The 23,127-nt window shown below is 49.7% G+C and overlaps 1 protein-coding gene across 1 annotated transcript in view; it reads left to right on the forward strand.

The window, feature by feature from the left end:
• The window catches only part of LOC114710196 (transmembrane protein 132B-like), a 188,567-nt gene that overhangs the window by 108,660 nt on the left and 56,780 nt on the right, over positions 1–23,127 (forward strand). The window contains exon 3 of the mRNA XM_037198261.1: positions 14,740–14,886. Within this exon, the coding sequence (XP_037054156.1) occupies positions 14,740–14,886 (147 nt within the window). The remainder of the gene's footprint in view (positions 1–14,739; positions 14,887–23,127) is intronic.

Here is a 23,127-nt window from a genome sequence, read left to right on the forward strand (position 1 = left end):
AATCCTGTGGCCCACCTAGATTCTCACAAGCATGCACAGGGCAGACCTAAACCTGGCTTACCCACAAACGCGGCCTTCCCTGTGTAGACACAGAAGGCAGCTGGTGTGGAGGATAATGATGTGAGCCCTTGAGTTCTCAGTGCTCCTTGCCCCAGGGTTCCACTTGCAGAGGCAGCATGAGAGTTCTAGGAGATGCTCTGGGGTGCCACTGGCTTTCCCAGCTCAGCTGCAGTGGAGAAACTGCCCCCCTTCTTTCTTGCTTGGACTGACATCCATGTAGTAATCTCTGTACTGATCAGTCTGTGCCCCATAGGCTAATTGCAACTATATGGTATTAAGGAAAATGGATAGGGGGGGGGAGAGAGAGAGAGAGAGAGAGAGAGAGAGAGAGAGAGAGAGAGAGAGAGAGAACCATTTGTGGTTTGAATGAGAAATGAGAAATATTTCTGGCATTGCATGCAGAAGAAACTCAATTTTGGTGCCTTCACATTGCAGAAGAACTGTCAGGAATTAATTTCATTTTGGAGCCGGGCTGGCTTGCGCGGCAGCAATCTGTAAGATCAGATAGGACGTTCCGTCACTGAGCAAGTTCATAAAGCCCTAATAGAACCCGCTGACCATAAGGACCACAGACCAAGCCACAGGCGAGCTTTATTTATTTGCCATCTGTATGTAAATTCTGCTGTTATGAAAATGTTGTGGTTTCCAGATAAGACACAATGTACTGGAATAGTTGAGCTGAGATTAAAAAAAAATCCATGTCTGTGTATAAATGTGGGTGAGAAATTAGTGTGAGAATCAGCCTCATGCTTGGGGCCAACCTGTGGTCGAGAGGATGCTCATTTGAATGCACAGTACTGGATCGCTCCTTTGAATATGCAGTCTTGGTTGGCTCCATTGAATATCCAGTCCTGGCTCATTTGAACACACAGGACTCATTCAAATGCTAGGTGGGCTTAGAAGAGGGTTTAGCTGGTAAATTTCTTGCCTTACAAACAAAGGAACCTGAGTTCCATCCCCAGAACCCATGCAAAATAAATAAATAAATAAATAAATAAATAAATAAATAAATAAATAAATAAATAAATAAAACAAAACCAGGCATGGTGGTGTGAGATTGTAATCCCAGCACTGGGGAGGCAGAGCTGGAAGGCTATGTGGGACTCACTGGTCAGCAAGGTTCTCCTCTGTGTTAGTCAGGGTTCTCTGAAGGGGCAGAAATGACAGGATGAACATCTACATTAAAAGGATTTATCAGAGTGACCCACAGGATGCCGTCTGGGCAGCCCAACAATGGCTGTCTCCTGACTAAAGGCTGCGAATCTGGCAGTTGTTTAGGCCACGAGGCTGGATGTCTCAGCTGTCTCAGTCTGGTGCTGGAGTCATGGAGGGTTTCTAGAGAGCTGCTGGTCTTCAGTCTACGTTGGAATGTAGAAGTTGGATTTCACACCAGCTACAGCCACAGGACAGAGGCGTGCGTCTGCCAGTGAGAGTGAGGGCGAGGGCGAGCAGGCAAAGAGCAAAGTTTCCTTCCTCCGTGGCCTTCAGCTGAGCTGCCGCAAACAGGTCAAGCCCAGGTGTAGAGTGGGTCTTCCTGCTTTAAGAAATCTGACCGAGAAAATTCCTCCTAGGATTTTGGAGGTCTAGCCCAGCAGTTTGGGTTTTCATTGATTCCAGATGTATTGACAACCAGGATTAGTCATCATCATGCTTATTCTTCAAGTTCCAGGCCAATGACACACACACACACACACACACACACACACACACACACACACACAGAGACAGAGAGAGACAGACTGAGAGAGAGGGATACACATACAGAGAGACATAGGCAGAGACAGACACACAAAGAGAGATGGGACACACACACACACACACACACACACACACACACACACACACACACACACGGGGGACTGAGCTTTCCAGGGGTCAGAAGAGCTCATACCCCCACCTTATTACCAGCCTCAGGATCCAGTATCACTCTCCTCAGAGACCCCCCCTAGGTGATTGCACAGAGGTTCATTCCATGGTGAAAGAACACATGCTTTTGGAGTTAATTACAGCCAGGAACAGAGCCACACCCTCCTCTGCCTTTGAGCCTAAAAGAACCTGCGTTGCCGCAGGAGAAAAGGAAGCAGGAGGCAGGTGTGTGTGTGTGTGTGTGTGTGTGTGTGTGTGTGTGTGGTTACATAACCATCAGCCCAGGTGGCTTGTTCTGTAACTGGCGGCGGCTGTGGTCTTGAAGGAGCTCACATCACACGAGACACTCAGTAGGAAGTTTGACTGACTGTGCTTCAGCAGCTTCATGTTGCCATGGTGACCGGACCGGCACTCAAAGAAAGCCGCAGCCTGGTTGGTGTGACCTAGTACACACACAGAATCACCTCCACGTTCCAACGAGGGCTGGTTTTGTTAGTTCAGCTTTCCTCCCCAAAGTTACCAGGTTCCTCCGTGACGTTGGCTCTACACCTGTCTGCAAGCCAGCGTGCCCTCACACCTGGGGAAGCGCCAGCGGGGGGATGTGGAGTTTAGGTGGTACCCAGAGTGCAAATGGGGGTGAGTTACTGAGGACAGGTGCCTGTCTTTGGTCACTGGGGTTCGTGTGCCTTCCATCCCAGGTGCTTCAGGGAGATGGTCTGTGGTGCCCCACAGCCACCTGTGAATCTCATCTGTTGCTTTATTGTGTTGGGAACAACAGGAACTCACGGCCCAGGCTGCGAGCCCTTGGCAGGCTGCAGCATCTGGCTGGAATTCAGTAGCATTGTTCTGTTCTTATCAGACTTATTTTAGGGTTTTCTTCTCTTTATGGAAAGGGAGGCTGCTTTGGTTTTCATTGCAGGAGCGGATGTATCGCTCTCTCCCTAGGGAAGGTAACGTGAAGCCAGCCAGTTTGAAAGAGAAATAGGAAGTAATTATGCAGATGCTACCTGGGACAAAGCAAAAATGACATAGGATGATCCAGGGTTTTCCAGGATCAGGAAGGCTGAGGGGCAGTGTGTGTCCCTCTAACTCAGCGGTTCTTGACCTCTGGGTTGTGACTCCTTTGGAAGGGTGACTCTTTCACAGGGGTCACCTAAGACCATCAGAAATATCAGGTGTTTTACATCACGATTCATCACAGTAGTAAAATGACAGTTATGAAGTAGCAATAAAAATAATTTTACGGTTGGGGGGGGGTCACCACAACATGAGGAACTGTATTAAAGGGTCACAGCGTTAGGAAGGCTGAGCACCACTACGCTAACTGATGCGTGGGATCAACCTCAGATCTGAAACTGCATTTGGGTTTGTTTCTTCAGAGGTCACTCCTTGGCGGGTTGAATCTGAGATGGCCATCTGGGCCCCCTCGCTCAGCCACCTTCACGTGTGGCCAGCTGTCTGGAACAGGGGCTATTTCAACTTCCCTTGTTGCGATTTTCTCCCCTTTAAAATGGGGGTTGCTCCCACTTCCTGAAGGCATATATGATGAGTCCAGAGGGAATTGCGGGGGGAAGGGGAGCATGAATCAAACTTGAGGTTGAAGGAGGGGTTTGCAGGAAGCCAGCTTGTTCATGCCCCCTCCTCTTCTGAGGGTAGAAGGAAGTCTGTCGTCAAATGGTGACACTGAGTGATCCTCGTGGGGATCACAGGTCACATTAGCACAATCTGCAGTGAGGCTGGTAGACATTCACTGATGCACCCAGGCCCAGTTTCCAGCCAGTGAGCTTGCCTGCAGGGGCACCCACACTTGGACATCTAGGTAATCTGAAGTAGGTTCATTTATGTCACATTCTTATGATCCTGGCCTTTGGGAGGTTAGGGCAGGAGGATCACCATGAGATCGTGGCTGGCTTAGGCTGCATAGGGAGTCCTTGTCACACATGCAAAGGATGATCTGAAGCAAAATCCATGGAAATGGTTGGCTTCTGTGGCATTGGTAGTGGGAAAGGAATCCAAGGGACCCAGTGTCTTAGCCTTGTTTTCTGAGGCTGTGATAGAACACCCCATGCTAAAATCAACCTAAGGGAGAAAAAGACTTATTTGGTTTACAAGTCCAGGTCACAGTCCATCATTGTGGGGAGTCAAGCCAGCATGAACTTGAAGCAGCCGTTTCAATCACATCCACAGTCAGGAGCAGAAGGCCTTGGATTAACACATGCATGCTAGCCTTCAACTCAATTTCTCCAGTCGAGAAGACCCTTGCCTAGGGAATGGTGCCACCCACAGTGGCATGAGTCATCCCACTAACGGGGACAATGTCCACAGGCCATTCTAATCTAGACAACCTCTCATTGAGACTCACTTTCCAGGTGATTTGGCAAAACAACACATCACACCTAGATTTCCCAGCTATCCGCCCCTCTATCTCTAAGCCCAAGCTAGGGATGACAGAATCCACTTGTGGATGGGCAGGTTGGTGAAATGCAGATTCCCTCAGTCACATCCATACCCATGGCATAAGATTCACCCAGAGATGAGCCCATTGCCTGTGTTTTCTAACTGCTATGGCGCATAGCTATCCTGTGCATCTCTGGGGCTCCAAGCATCTGCTCATGGGAGAGCATGGGCATTTTGGGAGCCGCTCTCCTAAAGGGTGTATCCGTTTCGCACTGATGCGGACCTGCTCTAGGAGTGTGTGGAAGTTTCTCAGGGCAGGGAAGAGGCAGGACGACGTCCCCTTGCTCAACAGGGAGAAACCGAGGCAGAAGGAACTTCAGGGAGGAAGCCCCATCCAGGCTGGAGAGTTTGGATTATGGGCCCAACTAGAGGAGGGAGGCAGAAGCATTGTGGATGCTGAGTGAGTTCCTGAGCCTCAAGAACCAGGATCAAGGACGGGTGGCTGAGTTCAGGGTCCCCACACTGTGCTCTGTGCCTCAGTCTCCCCTTACATAAGACAGGATGACGAAGGACCTACTTTGAAGGGAAATTGAGAGGAATAAACAGGTTAGTGTGACATTGGCAGTCCAGCGAGACTGTCCATGTGGGTCCAGAGTGACCATGGGAGGGAGTTGAAGGAGAACTGATGTATTTGGCTGGAGCCGTCATAGTGGGCGGAAGGACTCACTCGGCCTAAGGCAGCAGGAGTGAGAGGCAGCTGTTGATTATTACAGAGTTCCTGCCCTCGAGGAAGCAGAGGGAGCTTGGGCTGGAAGCCAGGTAGGTAGCTCCTATCTTTGGGTAACGCCGCCCATAATCCATTTCCTCCAATGAGGCCCCGCCTCCCAAAGACTCCATGCTGCCTCACAGGAGCATCACCAGCCGAGGACCAAGCATCGGATGTCTGTGGTTCTGGGCATCTCTGGCTTGAATCTCCATGGTGAAGTCTGGTTTCATAAAAAAATGGTGGAGTGGTGGGAGGTGGGGTCTGGACGAAGGAGGCAGGTCACCGGGTGTCCTGGTTTCGTGTCTGTTGCTGTGATAAAGCAACTTGGGGGAGAAAGGTTTTTTTTGTTTTTTTGTTTTTTTTTTTTCTCTCATAATTCTAGGTTACAGTTCATCATAGCAGGGACGTCAAGGCAAGAGCTCCAGCTGGTCACACCACATCCACAGTCATTATCAATAATGAAAATGCAAGAGTGGTGCACATCTTTAATCCCAGCACTTTTTATCAGTTCACCGGGGGATCCACCCACCAAGCCCCCTGTGTATCCCTGCCTGGTCCCTGGAGGCACTTGAGTTCACTGCCTTGGGTCTCAGAAGATGGGATGGGGGTGGCTTTCTGAAAGTTCTCTTGGCTTCAAGCCTAGTGGGAGGACCATCAGAACCCCACGTCATCCTGCCACTGACCCCAAGGCACTCTGGGAGCCGCCGTGATGATACTCAGGAACAACCCACGTGGGTGAACGATAAGAGTTCTGTTTGCTTCCTGTTCTTTGCGCCTCTGTCCTTGCAGAGAACCCCAGGGTGACAGCTAACCTCCTTGTCCTTGAACCAGGGCAGGCGCCCTCAGTTGGGGGCTGGGGGTGGTTTGAGAGGGGTCACTGACTACTGTTGAAAAGTTAGTCTGGTCAAATGAGGATGGAAATAGATGTGAATATTAGAAAGTAAAGAAGTTGGGGGTGGGAAGATGGCTGAGCCCGTAAAAGTGCTAGCCGCACAGGCCGGGTGACCTGACTTGGTCCCCAGAAGCCACCATGGAAGAACAGGCTCCTGAGAGGTGTCCTGTGAACTCCATGCAAGTGTTGAGGTGTGTGCCCATTCTTGCCTTCATGGCTGGTAGTTCTTTCTGAAAGGGGACAAGAGATATGGGGTGGCTTTATTTGTGATTATGGGTGGGTTGAGGCTTAGTTCAGCCAGGAACATTTTATTCTTTTTTTGTGGAGTTTTGGGACAGGGTTTCTCTATGTATTCCTGGCTGTCCTGGAACTCACTATGTAGACCAGACAGGCCTCTAACTCAGAGATCTGCTTGCCTCTGTCTCCCAGCCATGAACACTTTAAGAATGATTGTCATTGATATCCTTTTTCTTTCTTTCTTTTAGATTATTTTATATGTATGGATGAGTTGCCCATGTGTATGTATATGTACCATGTGCATGAAGTGTCTGCAGGGGCCCGAAGAGGGGATTGGATCCCCTGGGAGTGGAGTTATAGATGGTTGTGATCCCCCATGTGGGTTCCGGGAATCAAACTTTGGTCCCTGTAAGAGCAACAGGTGCTCCTAACTACTGAGCCATCTCTCTGGCCCCATCCTTGGGACCCTTAAGAGATGATTTCAAGTATTCATTCATCTGTGGGTCTAGAACTTGGAAGAAAGTTCTATAGTAGAAGAGTAAGTGTGTTGTAGGTAAGGTTCCGAGAGTGGATCTGCTTGTGTGTCCTGTCTTGGTGGCTGTGAGCACTCTGGGTGCAGACAGGTGTCCTTAGACAGGACAGATCCCATACATGAGAGTGAATGAATCCCCGTGTGTGTCTAAGAGAGAAGAAAACATCTTATTGTGGCTCATGAGCGGCTGTAAAGACCCCGATGGAAGCGTCTTTGGTAGATCTGTGAAAATGTATGTCACCAGGAACATTCTACAAATAGCAGGCTGGACAGAAAATGAGTTTAATTCCATAAAAGGTCAGGCTACTTTTGAGTTATGAATTGCATTTTTTTTCTGGCCTAGGTTTGTTTATTAATATTTATTACCAAAGTGATGGATGCGACAAAGGCAAGCTCTCTGACTGTTTCCAGAGATTTCCTTGATTCAATATTTGCCTTCTTTCCTCACAAGGATGGGAAGAATATTAAGCAGCCTTTCTCCAGCCCCTCCTCTTGCCCTTGGATTGCCGGGCTAACTTTTTTTTTGTGTGATTTCTGTGAATGTGGGGTGGATTTCAGCTGGTCCTCTGCGAGGCAGAAATGGAAGAGACTGGATGGATTTTGTCAGTTAATATTTGACTGCAGTGGCTTACGGGGAATCACTGGTTCACGGAACTGGACAGCTCAGGGACATCCTTGGTTCTTGCTGGATCTAGGTGCTCAAATACATGTCTGGAAAACAGTCTTCATCCACCTGATGATCCCTCTGCATTCCCATTGTTTTCACTCTCAGGAGTATGTTAGATGCTGTCTTAGTTAGGGTTGCTATTACTACTGATGAAACATCATGACCAAAGCAAGTTGGGGAGGAAAGGGTTTATTTGGCTTATGCTTCCACATCACAGTTCATCATTACCTTTAATCAGGACAGGAACTCAAGCAGGGCAGGAACCTGGAGGCAGGAGCTGATGCAGAGGCCACGGAGGGGTGCTGCTTACTGGCTTGCTCAGCCTGCTTTCTTATAGAACCCAGGACCACCAGCCCAGGTGTGACACTACCCACAATGTGTTGGATCCTCTTCGCATCTGTCACTAATTAAGAAAATGCACTAATAGGTCTTATGGAGGCATTTTCTCAATTGAGGTTCCCTCCTCTCAGATGACTTTAGCTTGTCTTGAGCTGACATAAAATGATCCAGCACAGACACATTGAGACCCTTATGGCTTTGTAGAAAGAAAGCTAGGCTCAAAGACGCCCGATGGGAAGGGAGATGGCTCAGTGAGTTAAGAGTGCCAGATGTTGCCGGGCCGGTGATGGTGCACACCTTTGATCCCAGCACTCGGGAGGCAGAGGCAGGTGGAGCTCTGTGAGTTTGAAGCCATCCTGGTCTACAGAGTGAGTTCCATGATTATGCAGAGAAACACTGTCTTGAAAAACAAAACAAAACAAAACAAAACAAAACATTGCTTGCTGTGCATATCTGTGCAAATCCACAGCACCCATGTAAAAAGCCCAGCATGGCTGTTTGTGCCTGCGAGGGGTGGAGACAGGTGGATCCTGGGAGATGGCTGGCCAGTCAGTCTGGCAGCCCCAGGATGAGCTTCAAGTTCAGTGAGGGATCGTGTCTTAAATTTGAAATGTCATGTTTATTTTGTGTGTATAAGCATTTTGCCTGTATGCATGTTGGTTTACCGCTTGCATGCCTGGTGCCTGAGGAGGCAGAAGGTCGCTCTGGACCTCCAGGAAAGTTGCAAGCCATTTTCGAGCCATTGAGTGGTGGGTGCTGGGAACTGAACGTGGGTCTCCTGGAAGAGCAGCCCATGCTCTAACCACTGAGCAATCTCTCCAGGCCCATAGGGAGAGATCATCTTCAAGGAATAAGGTATAGAGTAATAGAAGACACCTGGTGTCTGGTCTCTGTATGGGTGTGTGTGCAGATACACAGAGAGACAGGTACCCCCCCCCCACTCTTCAGTAAAAGATCTCTGACAGATTCTGTCCACATGTCTGTTAGTTGAGACCCAGTGATGGGAAATTCTGGTTGGGTCACGTGTTTCCTCCTTGGACCAATCACTGTCCAGGACACAGCACTTTGAAGAATCCTTGAAGCTGTGACCTTAGTGTCATCCTGGCTGAGCTCCCTGGCTTGTGTGGGTGGGTGGGTGGGGGCTCCCAGCAGGAGAGTTTATATGTGCCTATGGTATGGATCAGGATTAAAGAGGCCAAGACAAGCTCTGGGCCAGCTTCTCTCATGGGATGCTACTTTTAGGGTGCTAAAAGCAAGACAAACATGCTTGTCTTAGTATTATGGGAAGCATAAAGGAGGAAGTCCGTGTGGAAGGCCTGGGCTTCAAGAGAGGCATAGGGGGATTCCCTTCCATGGAGCTGGAGAGATGGCTCAGCAGTTGGACAGCTTACAACCACATGTAACTCTAGCTCCAAAGGATCTGTCGCCCTCTTCTGGCCACCATGGGTCCTGCACTTATATGCACAGACACACATACATGTAGAATTAAAAATAATAAAAGGGCTCTCTTCCAGAGCTTCCATCAAAATCAGCCTTACTAACACCTGAATTCAAGGTTCTAGCCCTCAGAACCATAAGACAATGACTTTCCACCCCTGAGAGCTATTAGCTTGTGGCCATTGGTTCCAACAGCCTTGGGAAGCTGACATGACTAAAGGGAGTCCCTGTTAGCTGGGTGTGGAAAGTGCTGTGGCGTGTAGTCTGAGGAGACAGTCCTGAGCTATGACAGCTATCATTTGGTTGGGGAAACACCATAAGGATGTTCTCACTGAAGCATGGGAGGGCAGTCGAGCTGCTCGGCCTCCAGGGCTGCATGCAGCTTCCAGCAGGAGCAGACCCACTGCAGATCTGCACTCAGAGACACCCTGGTTGGAGCTAGAGCAGTGTCTACACTTGTAGTGGATGCAGCCACAGTGATCTGGTGCTCTGTAAACTGCCCTTCCTAGTATCTGCCACCCACCTCTCTTCGGGAGGTGATTTCTGCACCCACCAGGCAACCGACGGCATCTAGGCCTCTGTGTGGGAGAGGCACTGGACTACTCGGAACCATCCTTTTGGCTGTGAAAATGTGGCATCTCTGATTTATCCCTAGGGTGGAAGATTAGGTGAGCAACAAGACAAGGGACAGTAGTGGGTTCCCATCTCAGGCCAAAGCCCAAACAAGTGTAGCCAAGAGACAAAAGCTTGGGGGAAGGCTATGCTACTTGAGGTAAGGAAGGTATGGGTGTTATTCCAAGAGTAATGCTCTCCCCAGCAAAGGAAGTGTGGAGATTTTATTGGGGAGCCTGTATGGCATGCTTTCAAGTAGGAAAGCCCTCCGGGTGGTATTGGAAGCACATTCCCAAGCATACTCAGTTTAAGGTCAGAATTCAAGAAGGAAGGAGGGTGGGCACGCTTTCCAGGGTCATAGAGCAGGAGTTGAGTTAGAGTCGGGGAAGGTGACATCCTTTGGGCATGCTCAGTGTGATGGTTAATATTGCCAACTTGACATTATTTATCGTCACTTAGGAACCAAGGCTCTGGGGCATGCCTATAAGGGAGTTTGCAGATTGGGTTAATCGAGGTGGGAAAACTTGTCCTGAATGTGGGCAGTGCCATCCCACGGGCTGGGGGCCTGGGCTGAATAAAAATGAGAGAGTGAGTGCTGAGCACCAGTATTCACCTCTCTCTGCTTCCTGACTGTGGATGCCGTGGGACCTGATGGTCCTGCGGCCATGCCTTCCTCACTGTGATGGGCTGTGCCCTTAAACTGCGAATCAAAATCAGCTCCCCTTTCTGTAAATAGCTTTTAGATATTTTGTCACAGTCATGGGAAAAGTCACAAATGCAGTCAGCTTGTATGACAGAGAAGGCAGACAGGAGTGTCACTGGCTCTACTGTTTTTCTATATATACCCAGGTGTGGTGACACACATCTTTAGTCTCAGCTTTTGAGAGGCAGAGGCAAGCATATCTCTGTGAGTTGCAGGCTCATCTGGTCTACACAGCGAGCTCCAGGACAGCCAGGGCTGGCTGCGACGTAGTGAGACCATGTATCAAATAAATAAATAAAACAAAGTTAGTTTTAGGTGACATGGAAGGCCAGCACTTGGATAATGTCCCCCTGTGGTGCCCTCCTTGCTTGCCCCACCCCCCCAAAGTGGGCATGTGCTGCTGGAGGATGCTCACACCTGTACACAGAAGACCTCGCCCGTCCACATTCTCAGAGCAGAGTCCCATGCTTCTCAGAGATCTGCTTGTCCCTTAAGAGGCCCCCAATCACTCTCTGACTTAAAGGTCAAAAATATATGTGTTTTCAGCACCCATGTGGGAGAGTCCAGAGGGGAGACCCCCGTCTGCTTCGTGGGGGTCCTGGCAGGTCCCATGAGGCAGGTGCTTAGAGGTCTCTTCACCTGGATTCCTTTCTCTGCCACCTTTCAAGTTTAAATAGTCATTCAAAATGAGCTCTCAGCATGGCTTGCCTCTGCTAGCCTCCAGATACCGTGGAAGAATTCCGGCATCTGTTTCTACATGCATGTCCATGCAGTTACCTGCAGAGGCCAGAAGAGGGAGTCAGATTCCCCCTGGAGCTGAAGTTACAGGTGGTTGTGAACCTACTGGCCTGTGTGCTGGGAACCCAAAATGGGGTCCTCTGCAAGAGCAGCAAGCACTTTACAAACAGCCCTCTCTCCAACCCCCAAGCCCTGCTCCTTGATGGCTTCATTTTCCGGAAGACATCCCCTGTATGCTAACCTGTCGCCAAGTCACTTGGCTAACCTCCTTATGTGTCCTGGACACTTTGTGGTGGTAACTTTTATTGCTTAGCCTTGGAAACCTCCAGCTCACCACAGCCACGGGGCCACTAATCTCTTCTACGTAACTTTGGATATTGTAGTTTTTAAAATACCAAGTGCTAAGAATATCCCCAAGCCTGAAGATTTTTTTTTTTTTTTGGTCTAAAACAAGGTTAGTGAATATTTAAGACCTGAATTTCTTTGAGCTTAAATCGCTTTAACAAATATAGCCTGAAGTTAAGGAGGATTTAGTTGGGAGACCAAGATGAGATTTAAGAAGAATTTCATAACTTGTGCTTAAGAGATGGGCGGCGTATCAACAATTTGGCTTTACAAGTGTTTTTAATACCCAGCATGCATTTCTTCCGCTATAACTTGAATTTCTTTTCAGCATCCCCCTCTTTTTAAGCCCTCTCAATATGGGATTAACCTCACCCATTATGAACAAACCCGTCAAATTCAGCCTGGGAAAACTGGCTTTAAGATTTTGTTCTCAGAAGGAGAATCTTATTTCTTGTATTTTCTTTCTTCCTCCTTCTTAGCATTTATGGGATTTATTTATATTTTATGTAAAACAAAATAGCCAGTATACTTAGACAGTAGTTTTTTTTTTAAGTTATTTATTTTACATCCCAGTCACAGTTTCTCCTCCCAGACCCTCCGCACATGATGATGTGGGACCTGGAGCTGCTGGCAGCCACCCTGTGGCCATGAGGGAGAACTCACTGTGAAACGATACCTCCTTCATGTATGAGAGTAGAACAGGGTCAGATGTCTGAAGGAGTGGGGGGCCAGAAGTGTGTGTGTGTGTGTGTGTGTGTGTGTGTGTGAGAGAGAGAGAGAGAGAGAGAGGAGGAGAGAGGAGAGAGGGGGGAGAGAGAGGGTTGGGGAGAGAGAGGGGGAGAGAGAGAGAGAACACATAAGTACTACCATGACCTGGGCATTGGTTGGTTGTCTACTGTCTCCTAGAGCAGCCTCATGAGACAAATAGACAAATAGATTCCCTGTGGTGAAGGGAGACATTGGCTTTGCCCTGGGAGGTGGAAAGAATTTTCTGCTCAGACTTAGAGTAACATTCAGGACACTTAGCAGAGGGGCACCAGAAAGCCCAGTCAGGTGTCCAGAGAATGGTTGGTACTTCCATACTTGAATTTGTGATGGTCCTTCATCCAGTGTTCTGTGAGCATTTTTTTTTTTTTTTTTTTTTTTTCAAGACAGGGTTTCTCTGTGTAGTTTGGTGCCTGGATCTCACTCTGTAGACCAGACTGGCCTCAAACTCACAGAGATCGCCTGGCTCTGCCTCCCAAGTGCTGGGATTAAAGGTGTGCACCACCACTGCCCGGCTCTGTGAGCATCCTTAATCCTTACTAGACCACTGTGGATGAGGGACTCTCAAGCTCCCTGGTGTAGCTCAGGTCTCACCGGGGGTCTCTGTGGGCTAGCCTGCAACTGCTTCTCACTTCTCCTCTGACCTCTAGCGGCTTGATGGAAGGGTTCTGAGCCATCATATGTGTGGGAAAGATGCATGTGAGTTGTTATAATAGTGAGGACCCACAGGGCAGAGGGCACAGCTTTGGGGAGAGGGCTTTGGGTGTAGACATGGGTTCTGGGACATTCTCTTCCTTTTTTCCTTTGGCTGGAGGCAGGGATGGAACAGGACGCCTCTGCTCATGGCGTGCATAAATCAACTCCTAGGATGTCATGGTGTCAAGAAAGAAAGCTTCGTGGAAGAGGAGATTAAGACCAGAATCCAGCAGGAGGAATGATCAGATGCAGGAGTCAGGGTAGCAGACAGGTAGCATTGGAGCCTCTGGAGTGTGCTGTTCAGATGGGAGCTGGAGTGGCCACAGGAAGGGAGAGGGAGGCAGAGTCCCCTTTTTGCGTCTGATGGACACATAGGGGTTGACATCCCTGAGTCCAGATTCCTTAGAGCAGGTGACAGAGCCCGGCTTCAGGATGGGTCTCGGGCTCAGATGTCGCCCATGTTGCAGACTCTGCTGGGGAAGGGTCCTTTTCTTGTCCTTCCCGGGCCTCCCAGGTGTCTTAGTGCAGGAATCATGCCCCCACCCACAACACATTCCAATCACTCCTGGGATGGGTCACTTACCTCCCTCCTCATGTAATTTTTTTATTATGGTTATTTGTATTTTAGTGGCTATGTGTTGTTGGGTGTGTGTAGCATGGCACACCCATGGAGCTCAGAGGTCATATGGCATGAATCTGTCCTCTCCCTCCACCATGTGGATCCTAGGGTTTGAACTCAGGTCTTCAGGTTTGTTGGTAAATGTCTTTGCCCACTGAGCCATCTTGTGGTCCCTTGCCTCTTTTTTTTTTAAATATTAAGATAAAATTTGCATAATATTATTAATTTCAAAGCCAGTGACAGAAAGTGGAGGTGCGTGGCAACATGCTGTGTCATTTGTGAAAAGGCCAGGGTTTATTTATTTCAAGAATTTAGTCTTGAGACAGGGTCTCACTCCATAGCCCAGTTTGGCCCTGAACTTGTAGCAATTCTCCTGCCTCAGCTTTCCAAGTTCAGAGTTTACTCATAGAAGTCACCATGCATGGTTTGGGACACATCAGCATTAAAATTTTTTTTTTCTTACCTGGGGGTGGTGGTGGCGCACACATTTAATCCCAGCACTCAGGAGGCAGAGGCAGGTGGATCTCTATGAGTTCGAGGCCAGCCTGGTCTACAGAGTGAGTTCCAGGACAGCCAGGGCTTCACAGAGAAGTCCTGTCTTGAAAAACTAAAAAAAAAAAAAAATTTTTCTTACATTTACTTCTTTATTATGTATGTGTGGAGGTGGGTGCCTCTGTCATGGTGGTGTGTGGAGGTCAGCGGACAGCTTGAGGGAGTTGGATCTTTCACTGTGTGGATTCCGGATGCTGAACTCAGGTCATTAGGCTTTGAGCGCCCCCCCTGAAATCGCCTAGATCGTCAAGGGAAAGCCTTCAGGGAAGGGGGTCTCCGTGTGATACAGATGCCATCTCTCATGGACCTGGCCCAGGCAAAGCCTATTTTTGGTTTTTCAAGACAGGGTTTCTCTGTGTAGTTTTGCGCCTTCCCTGGAACTCACTCTGTAGCCCAGGCTGGCCTCGAACTCACAGAGATCCGCCTGCCTCTGCCTCCTGAGTGCCGGGATCAAAGCTGTGCACCACCACCGCCCAGCAAGCCTATTTTCTTACGCATCTACTTCTTCTGTCACAGAATCAAGGCAGCCGCGGGCGTGAAGATAACGGCAGTGCGGGTGAGCAACGAGAACCAGTGGGCAGTGCAGGAGGACATTGAGCAGGATGGTACCCAGACCACGGCAGCCCTGGCCTGCGTGGGACACCACCTGGAGAAACAGAGCAGGTGAGCACTGTGGTGTGCGGGATACGACAGCGGGTGACGGAATAACGCGCAGGATGGCGTGTGGACGCCCTTCCGCCTCACCAGCCAGTGTAGCCACTGTAGGGATGCCCTGCAGCCTGGACCATCCATCCTGTATGCACAGTACACAGTGAGGTTGCCTGTCTCCAAGACGACCCTCTTTCATTTATCACAGTTCGGAGTCTGATAACCATATTGTTACTATTGTTGTTGTTTCCGTGAAGAACCGAAGGCTGAAATGGGGGTGGGGTGGGGTGTGTGGGGGTGAATCAATTAAAGAGCCAGGGAGAAATTGCTTTTTAATAAGCAAGCAGGGTGCTCATAGCGATCAGCTAATTGTCTCTCACTGCTTATTTTAAAAAATTATTATTATTCTATTATTATTATTATTATTATTATTATTGTTATGTCTGTCGATCTGGGTGTCATGGTACATGTAGAGGTCAGGGGACAGATTTCAGAGGATGGTTCATCCCTTCCCCTATGAGCCCTGGAGGGGGTTCAACTCAAGTCCTCAGGCATAAGAGGCAAGCAGCTTTACCCACTGAACCATCTCAGGCCCCTGGCTATTTAAATAAACGAGCCGTCTCTGTGGCATTGAGCCCACACCCGGAGCGGGGTGGGAGTGAGGCTCTGGGAGTCTCCTGAGGGGTTGTGGGCTCCACCACCTAGGTGGCAGAGGGTGGAAAGATCCCTGACTCGACAGCCCCTCCCCAGTCTCCGCTCCCATTTTCTTCCCCTGCTGAGAGTGCGTCTGTCTGTCTGTCTGTCTGTCTGCCAGTCTCCCACCCTGGGCCAAGGAGCAGTGTTGGATGAGTGGCTGCTGAATTCAGATGCCACCCAGTGCCCTGGGCGCTGTGCCACTTATCACTGTAAATTGTCCGTGATCTCTTTTCTTTCTTCTCTAGCTTTGGGTCCTTGGAGGCCCAGGACACACTCCGGCCTTGGTGATGAATCAGCATGGGCCATGAATGGGGTCGGAGGCTGGCGGTGTGTGTGTGTGTGTGTGTGTGTGTGTGTGTGTGTGTGTGTGTGTGAGCTTTTCCCGTGGACTTGCCTGGCACATGGCTGTCACTTCTCATGTGACCCCAGCCAACCCCAGAGCCTGACCATGTTGCCTCTGAAGGTCTCCCAGGAGGAGGAATGACTCAGGATGAGAGGTCTGATGCTGCCTTCCATCCTGAACTCGTCAATCGCACTGCCGGGCAGACAGTGTCCTGGATGGAGTGTGGGCTGTGACATCACATGGCCGGGTTTTCCCTGTATATCTGAATAGGCCTGCTGGGCACCCTGGGTCCTGGAGTTGTTAATACTGGCTTAAGGGCTTCTAGTTGTAAAGCCACAGGTCATTCCCCCAAAGTGGCTGCCATAAAGGGCTTCCCCGTCTCACAGAGCATACGCAGAGGGGCTGTTCACACAGCAGCCCCCGCTGTGGTCTCTTGGGGAATCTTCCAGCTGGTTTCCTCGTGGCCACAAGATGGTTGCAGCTCTTCCAGCCATCACAGACTTCACCCAGCAGTATCTAAACATTGGAAAGGAGTGGAGTGTCCCCTGACCCTCCTCAGCTCCCCTAAGCCAGTCTTTGGTTTAAAAGATCTAGGTAACAGACAAAGGGCTCCCTGTCTAGGAGCAGGCTGGGCTTGGGAGGTGAGTTTCTTGTGTTGCTTTCTAGCTGTGTAGAGGTGGTCTTCATGGCCAGGGCATGAGGGGAAGGGGAAGGTAGTCAGTGGGCACAGTGGCCACACTCTTTAAAGGTGGGCTCTGCCCAGGGATGTAGCTTGATTCTGCTTGGTACAGGGGGCTGGTGTGCTTATATCCACAGCGGGAGAGCACATCTCCCTGTGGTCTGCATCAGAGGTGGGGGCTCCGGTACTCTTGAGTTTCCCCTTCACCTGTCTTCCTTCCCTGGTTCCTCCCTGGCTACCCTTCCCTCCTGGGAGCAGTGTAGTGGCCAGGAACTCCCAGTGCCCCTCTGACCACACGGTCACTTTACGGAGCAGTTGTTTTTCCTGGTTGAGGGTGGCTATGAGCCAGACGGTTGTCCTGGGCTCTTCTCGGACATCCGCCCAGATCAACTCAGAGCCAGGGTTCCTATCAGTGCCCCCAGGGCTTGGGCAGAGTGGGAACAGGGAGGGGTCTGGAGCCCGTGGACACTGATGGCGATGGTGGCGGCGGGAGTTAAGAGGAAAGCACACCAGTCCGTGTAATGTCGTTGATCCTGACATTGGTCTGAAAGGGGGTGGGGTCCCCGGTTCTGCATCTGGGACACTGGGGTTATGATGATGGTCTCCATGGTGTATGTTGAGGAATTAAATTTTGTAGAAATACTTTGTAGTTGGAGTTTTCTCCAGTCCCGCTGGGGCCTGCAGCCACTCAGACCCAAGTAAACACACAGAGACTTATATTACTTATAACTGTATGGCCGTGGCAGGCCGCTTGCTATCTAGTTCTTATATCTTAAATTAGCCCATTTCTATTAATCTGTAAGTTGCCATGTGGCTTGTGGCTTACCAGTACTTTTACATCTCTCTTCCTCTGTGTCTGGCTGGAGACTCCTGACTCAGCCTTCCTCTTCCCAGAGTTCTCCTCTCTGATTGTCCCGCCTATACTATACTTCCTGCCTGGCTACTGGCCAATCAGCGTTTTATTTATCAATCCATCAGAGCAACACATTCACAGCATCCCCAGCAATACTTGATTGGCAGAGTGACTTCATTTTGTTTGTGTGTGCGGTGCATATGCACACATGTGGGCATGGAGGAAAGAGGAGGATGCCTGGTGTCATGTCCTATCAGTTGCTGCCTCCTTTCCTTGAGACAGGGTCTCTCACTGAACCTGGCTTGTGGTTCACAATGATCTTCCCGTTTCCACACCCCCACAATGCTTGGGTTCCATGCCCAGCTTTTCATCTGGAGGATGGGGATTCGAACTCAGGTTCTCAGACTTTTGCAGCAAGCTCCATCTTATCCCCCGAGCCATCTCCCCAAGCCCATGTCCAGTGTTTCACATGGAAAGAAGGGTGCTGATCCTCAGAAGTGGTTGTCACTTTTTGGTTTTGTGATTTTCTTTTTTCTCTAGAAAAAAAAAATTTAAAAAATGCTGCATGGGAAAGAGGAGGCCGTTTTGCAAATGAGAAGGGCTCCCATCCCAGTGACTTTTTCTGTACTTCTCCTTCATGCTCAATGTTTGACACCTCCCCCTCCCCCCCAAACTCCAGCTCCAGGCTGAAGAACAGCAGGGAGCCATACTCCAGCATGGCAGTTTATACCTATGAATATCCGTCTAAAACCATTACATAATCGAATATCCCTCTGAAACCATTCCATAATCTAAATAAATAATTGCTTCTTTTTATACGTCGGGTCTCATTGTGGTATCAAATGAGGTGTGAAATACAGGCTCACGCACTGCGTCTGCCGGCGAACAAAGTGAATGTATGAATATATCCCCGGCAGAACACTGTAATCTCCGGATTGTGACAACCTCAAGTGGAATTGAGGTTTTTTAAATAGGATATAATGTACAAACTGCCTGAAGTCCTGTGATAAGAATTAAAAAAATGTGTTGTGTGGGAAAGACCCAGCATGCTCTCTTGAGGGGGCAGGAAAGGTCTTCATTTGAAATATTTTAATGAAGGCTCATGGGGAGGAGACATGAGCTGCAGAGGCACAGCCCACAAGATAAACACCCGAGTTGCCCACGGAGGAGAGATTAGGAAAGTAAGCAAATTTGGAAGTGTTGGGGACAGATAACAGGGGACCCGAGGAAATGAAAGGGACTCTGAGTATGGAGACCGTGAGCTCCCTGGGTGACTCTGGGCATTAGGATCTCAAACCTCAGAAAATAGCTGCTGTGTGTGTGTGTGTGTGTGTGTGTGTGTGTGTAGTGTTTGAGCATACACATGTGTGTATATGTAGAGGCCAGAGTCTGTGTTAAACGTCTTTCTCAACTGATGTTCACCTTGCTTTAAATGTTTTTTTTTCTTGAGATTGGTTTATTTTTATTTTATGCATACAAATGTTTTGCATGCAATGTCTCTGCATAGTGGGCATGCCTGGTGCCCTTGGAGACCAGAAAAGGGTATCAGAGCCCCTGGGCCTGGAGTTTCAGAGAGTTGTGAGTCACTATGTGGGTTCTGGGAATCGAACCTGGGTCCTCTGGAACAGCAGCCAGTACTCCTAACCACGGAGCCATCTCTGCAGGCCCCATCCTACTTTTTTATGGGGTGGGTAGTTTTCAAGACAGGGTTTCTCTGCATAGCCCTGGCTGTCCTGGAACTTGCTTTGTAGACCAGGCTAGCCTTGAACTCAGAGATCTTCCTGCCTCTGCTTCTTGAGTGCTTGGATTAAAGATGTATGCCACCCTGTTTTTTTTTTTTTTTTTTTCAGGACAGGGCCTCTCACTGGTTGGGGTGTACAGAGTGGGCTAGCCTTGGCTGTCCCACCAATGAGCCCTAGGGCTGCCCTCGTCTTTACCTCCCGAGCACAGGATTGAGTGGGTTTGCCATGGCTGACTTTTCCACATGGGTTTGGGGATCAAACTCGGGTCTTTATGGTTGCATGGTAAGCACTGACTGCACCACCTCCCTAGCCCTGATGTTTTTCCGTGGCCAGAAAACACACCCAGGGCCCGTTCTGATGTAAGCCTTGCCACCCAGCTGAGAAAGGCTCTAGGCCCACGGGCGAGAGGAGGGAACAAACCAAACGCTGCCTTGGGTTTCTTCACAGCCACACACACCATTGTAACTCTACCCAAGGCCAGATGAATGTCAAAGCCAGGGGCTCACCTATCTGAAAGTCTGGAACCAGGGTTGGGGGTGGATCCCAGTGGTAGAGTGCTTACCGGTGAGCGAGTATCCTGAGTTCTATTCCAGCACATGCCCTGCTCACTGGCACACATTTGCACGCAGGCACGCACGCAGGCACGCACGCAGGCACGCACGCAGGCACGCACGCGCAGACCTGAGCTAACGAATGCCAACGGATGCTTGGGTTAGGAGCCCTGCAACCTCCGTAGAGGACCTTTCATTTTCTAGGTGACTGGGCCCAGTTGCAGTGAGCATGTGACCAGGTTCTGTTACACTAGGGTCTCTGATGTTATCCTGTTGCTTGGATATAATTCCTGGCTCCTGTGGGTCATGATGTGAGAGGGGCAGAGTTGAAAGAGGACTGTGGAATGGAGGAGATGGGGAGAGGGGTAGAGGACCTGGAGACATGCTTGGAGGGACGGCCTGTCTGGGGATGTACTGTTGGCCCGAGATGAGAAGAATGGGCATGAGCCATGCAGGGGTCTGGGGAAGAACTTTCCAGGCAGAGGAGAGCAGGTATGAAGGGCTGGGGTGGTAGTCAGTGCAGGTTGAACACATTCCCAGAACCACATCCAGTTCCCAAAGTCCCCTCTGCCTCCTATGTCCTGTGGGTCCACCAGCAGGTCCGGAAGCCCTGGCTACCTGCCGAGAGCAGGTTCGGGGTCTGGGGACAAGCTGTCACAGAGACAGTGAGTCTCTGCTCTCTGAAGCTTACCATTGTTCACAGAGACAGACTTGTTGAAAGTGTGGTGTTCTTTTGCGTCAGGAGACGATAAACACCAACAGGAGAACAGCGTAGGATCTGGAAGTTTCCTTTAGGTAGGTCAGTGGAGGAGGGCTTCTCTGGGGAACAGAACCCAGAGGAGGTGTGGGGTGTGTCATGGAGAGATGAAGGGAAGACTTGGCCCTGACCCCCAGGCAGCCAACTGTGGTGTGTTCAAGGGTCAATATAGAGAGGTCAGGGACACCACTGTGCAAGGGGGCAAGGGTGGGGACACCTGGCCAGCAAGATGGCCAAGGGTGGCATTCTCCCAGGGCTCTGTGCCTTTTGAAAAGACCTCAGATTTTATTCAGGCTAGGCTGGGCACCGCTGCAGGGTTTTGAAGCTCAGGGTTCATGACCTGCTTTACATCATGAGAAGAACCTCTGGCCGCCATAAGGAACAGAGCCCAGGGGACCAAGCAGGGCATCTGCTGTTATCCTTGAGACTTAACAAAAAAGGAGCACACCTTCCTGCTCATTGCCTTGGTAATGAGAGTCCCCTTCATACTGATGGTGACACGGGAAATTAAAAAAAAAAACCCACCACCAAGTCACATGTAAATGAAATATATATCTCTTTTAGTCAGTTCTGTTGCTATGAAGAGACACAAGGCAACTCTTATAAAAGAAAGTATTTAACTGGGGGCTTGCTTACAGTTTTAGAGGGTTAGTCCGTGATCATCATGGTGGGAGCCAGGCGGACATGGTGCTGGAGCAGTAGCTGAGAGCTTTATATTCTGATCCGTAGGTAGCAGGCAGAGAAGGGGCAGAGAGTGAGAGTCGGGGGTGGGGTACTAGCAGGGTTTTGTTGAAACCTCAAAGCCCACCCCCAGTGATGCACCTTCTCAAACAAGGCCATACCTTTTCCAACAAAACCACACCTCCTGATTCTCCTAAACAGTTCCGTTAACTGAGGACCAAGCATTCAAACATGTGAGCCTCTGGGGGGCCATTTTCAAACCACCACAGATGGCCAACATGAAGAGGGACAAATAGTTCAGTTCTGGGTATCTGGGCAGAGAGACATCAGTCTTCTGAGCAGGAATTCTGGGGAGTGTGGCCATGGATGGAGGTTGAGGATGGGGCAGAGTCTGGAATGGAGAGGCAGGTCTATATTGAGTACTCTCAGTGAGCCTGGTGGTCACATGGTCCATCGGCCTCCTCTTTTATCTGAATCTATTACAGATCACGGCTTCCAGGATGGTGGCTTTGGGGTACCCACAACATCAGCAGCAATGAAGCATCTTCTGACTAGTTGTAGAGGGGGTCATGGTGGGGGAGGCAGTAACTGGCTAGTATGGACAATGGCTTGCGACACAAACTGTGGTCCAGGAGATTGTTGGAGGGTGGGTAGTTGACATCATGGGATTCTTAGGACTTGGGTCTCATTCCAGATAACTCTACGGACTCCCTGTGGTGCCCGACAGCTCTGTGTGGAGAACTGGGGTGCAGCATGGCTGGGGTCGCCTCTCTGGCTCTGCCACACGGGTCACGGTGCTCTGATCTGCAGTGCCTGGGGTGTGGGTGGCTGCGATGTGAGTGGGCTGGGTACAGCCCCTTTGGGGAATGACTTGCTAATCCTGCGCGCCAGAGCGAGGTGCGATCTCCATGCTCAGCCAGGCTGGCTCCAGTCCCAGCTTGCGATTGGGGCACATGCGTGGGCCATGTTTTAATTGGAAGATAGCCACCATAATCACATGGGCGGGGGGGGGAGAGTGGAGCCAGGAGGAAGCTTTATTTTGTTAGAGGGCAACAAAAGGTGGAAGAGCCAAGGAAATGCATGGAATTAAAAAAGGACTAGTGTTAGAATGTGGCATGTGACATGCCAGCTTGTTGCCTGCTGTTAGAAGGGGCATAGGGGTGCGAGAGCCTCATCTGTGCCGCGTATGAGCAGAGGCAGACTCTCACTTTCATTTCTAATGTATTTTATTTTATTTTATTTTTTATTTTTTGGTTTTTTGAGACAAGGTTTCTCTGTGTAGTTTTGGTGCCTGTCCTGGATCTCGCTCTGCAGAGCAGGCTGGCCTTGAACTCACAGAGATCCACCTGGCTCTGCCTCCTGAGTACTGGGATTAAAGGCGTGCACCACCACTGCCTGGCTCTGATGTAATTTATTCATTTGTTCATTCATTCATTCATTCATTCATTCATTTATTTTCCTATCTATTTATTTATTTTAAAGATTTATTTATTATATATACAGTGTCCTGTCTGTATGACAGAAGAAGGCATCAGATCCCACTATAGATGGTTGTGAGCCACCATGTGGTTGCTGGGAATTGAACTCAGGACCTCTGGAAGAGCAGCCGGTGCTCTTAACCTCTGAGCCATCTCTCCAGCCCTCTAATGTGTTTTGAAGGTTCATTGATGGATGTGCATTGGCCTAAAACCAACATTGCCGCACTTTTTTTCATGGGCACTCTGGGGTATAATGGACCGGCCTGTATTCTGTTGTGTTCGTGGGTGATGCTGGTGCCCAGCTTAGCTCAGATTCATCTCCACATCCATGGGAAATGCCTTTCCTCCCTCATGTCTCAGCTCTTGTTCCTTTTGCAGGGACACGTCACCCTGACTTAAGCAATGGAAGGGAGGAAGAGTTGGTGCAGGCTCACACTTCAAGGGTAATGTGACTTCCCCACAGTTCACGGTGGGGG

Source organism: Peromyscus leucopus, chromosome 23, assembly GCF_004664715.2.
Source record: "Peromyscus leucopus breed LL Stock chromosome 23, UCI_PerLeu_2.1, whole genome shotgun sequence".
Taxonomy (NCBI): Eukaryota; Metazoa; Chordata; class Mammalia; order Rodentia; family Cricetidae; genus Peromyscus; species Peromyscus leucopus.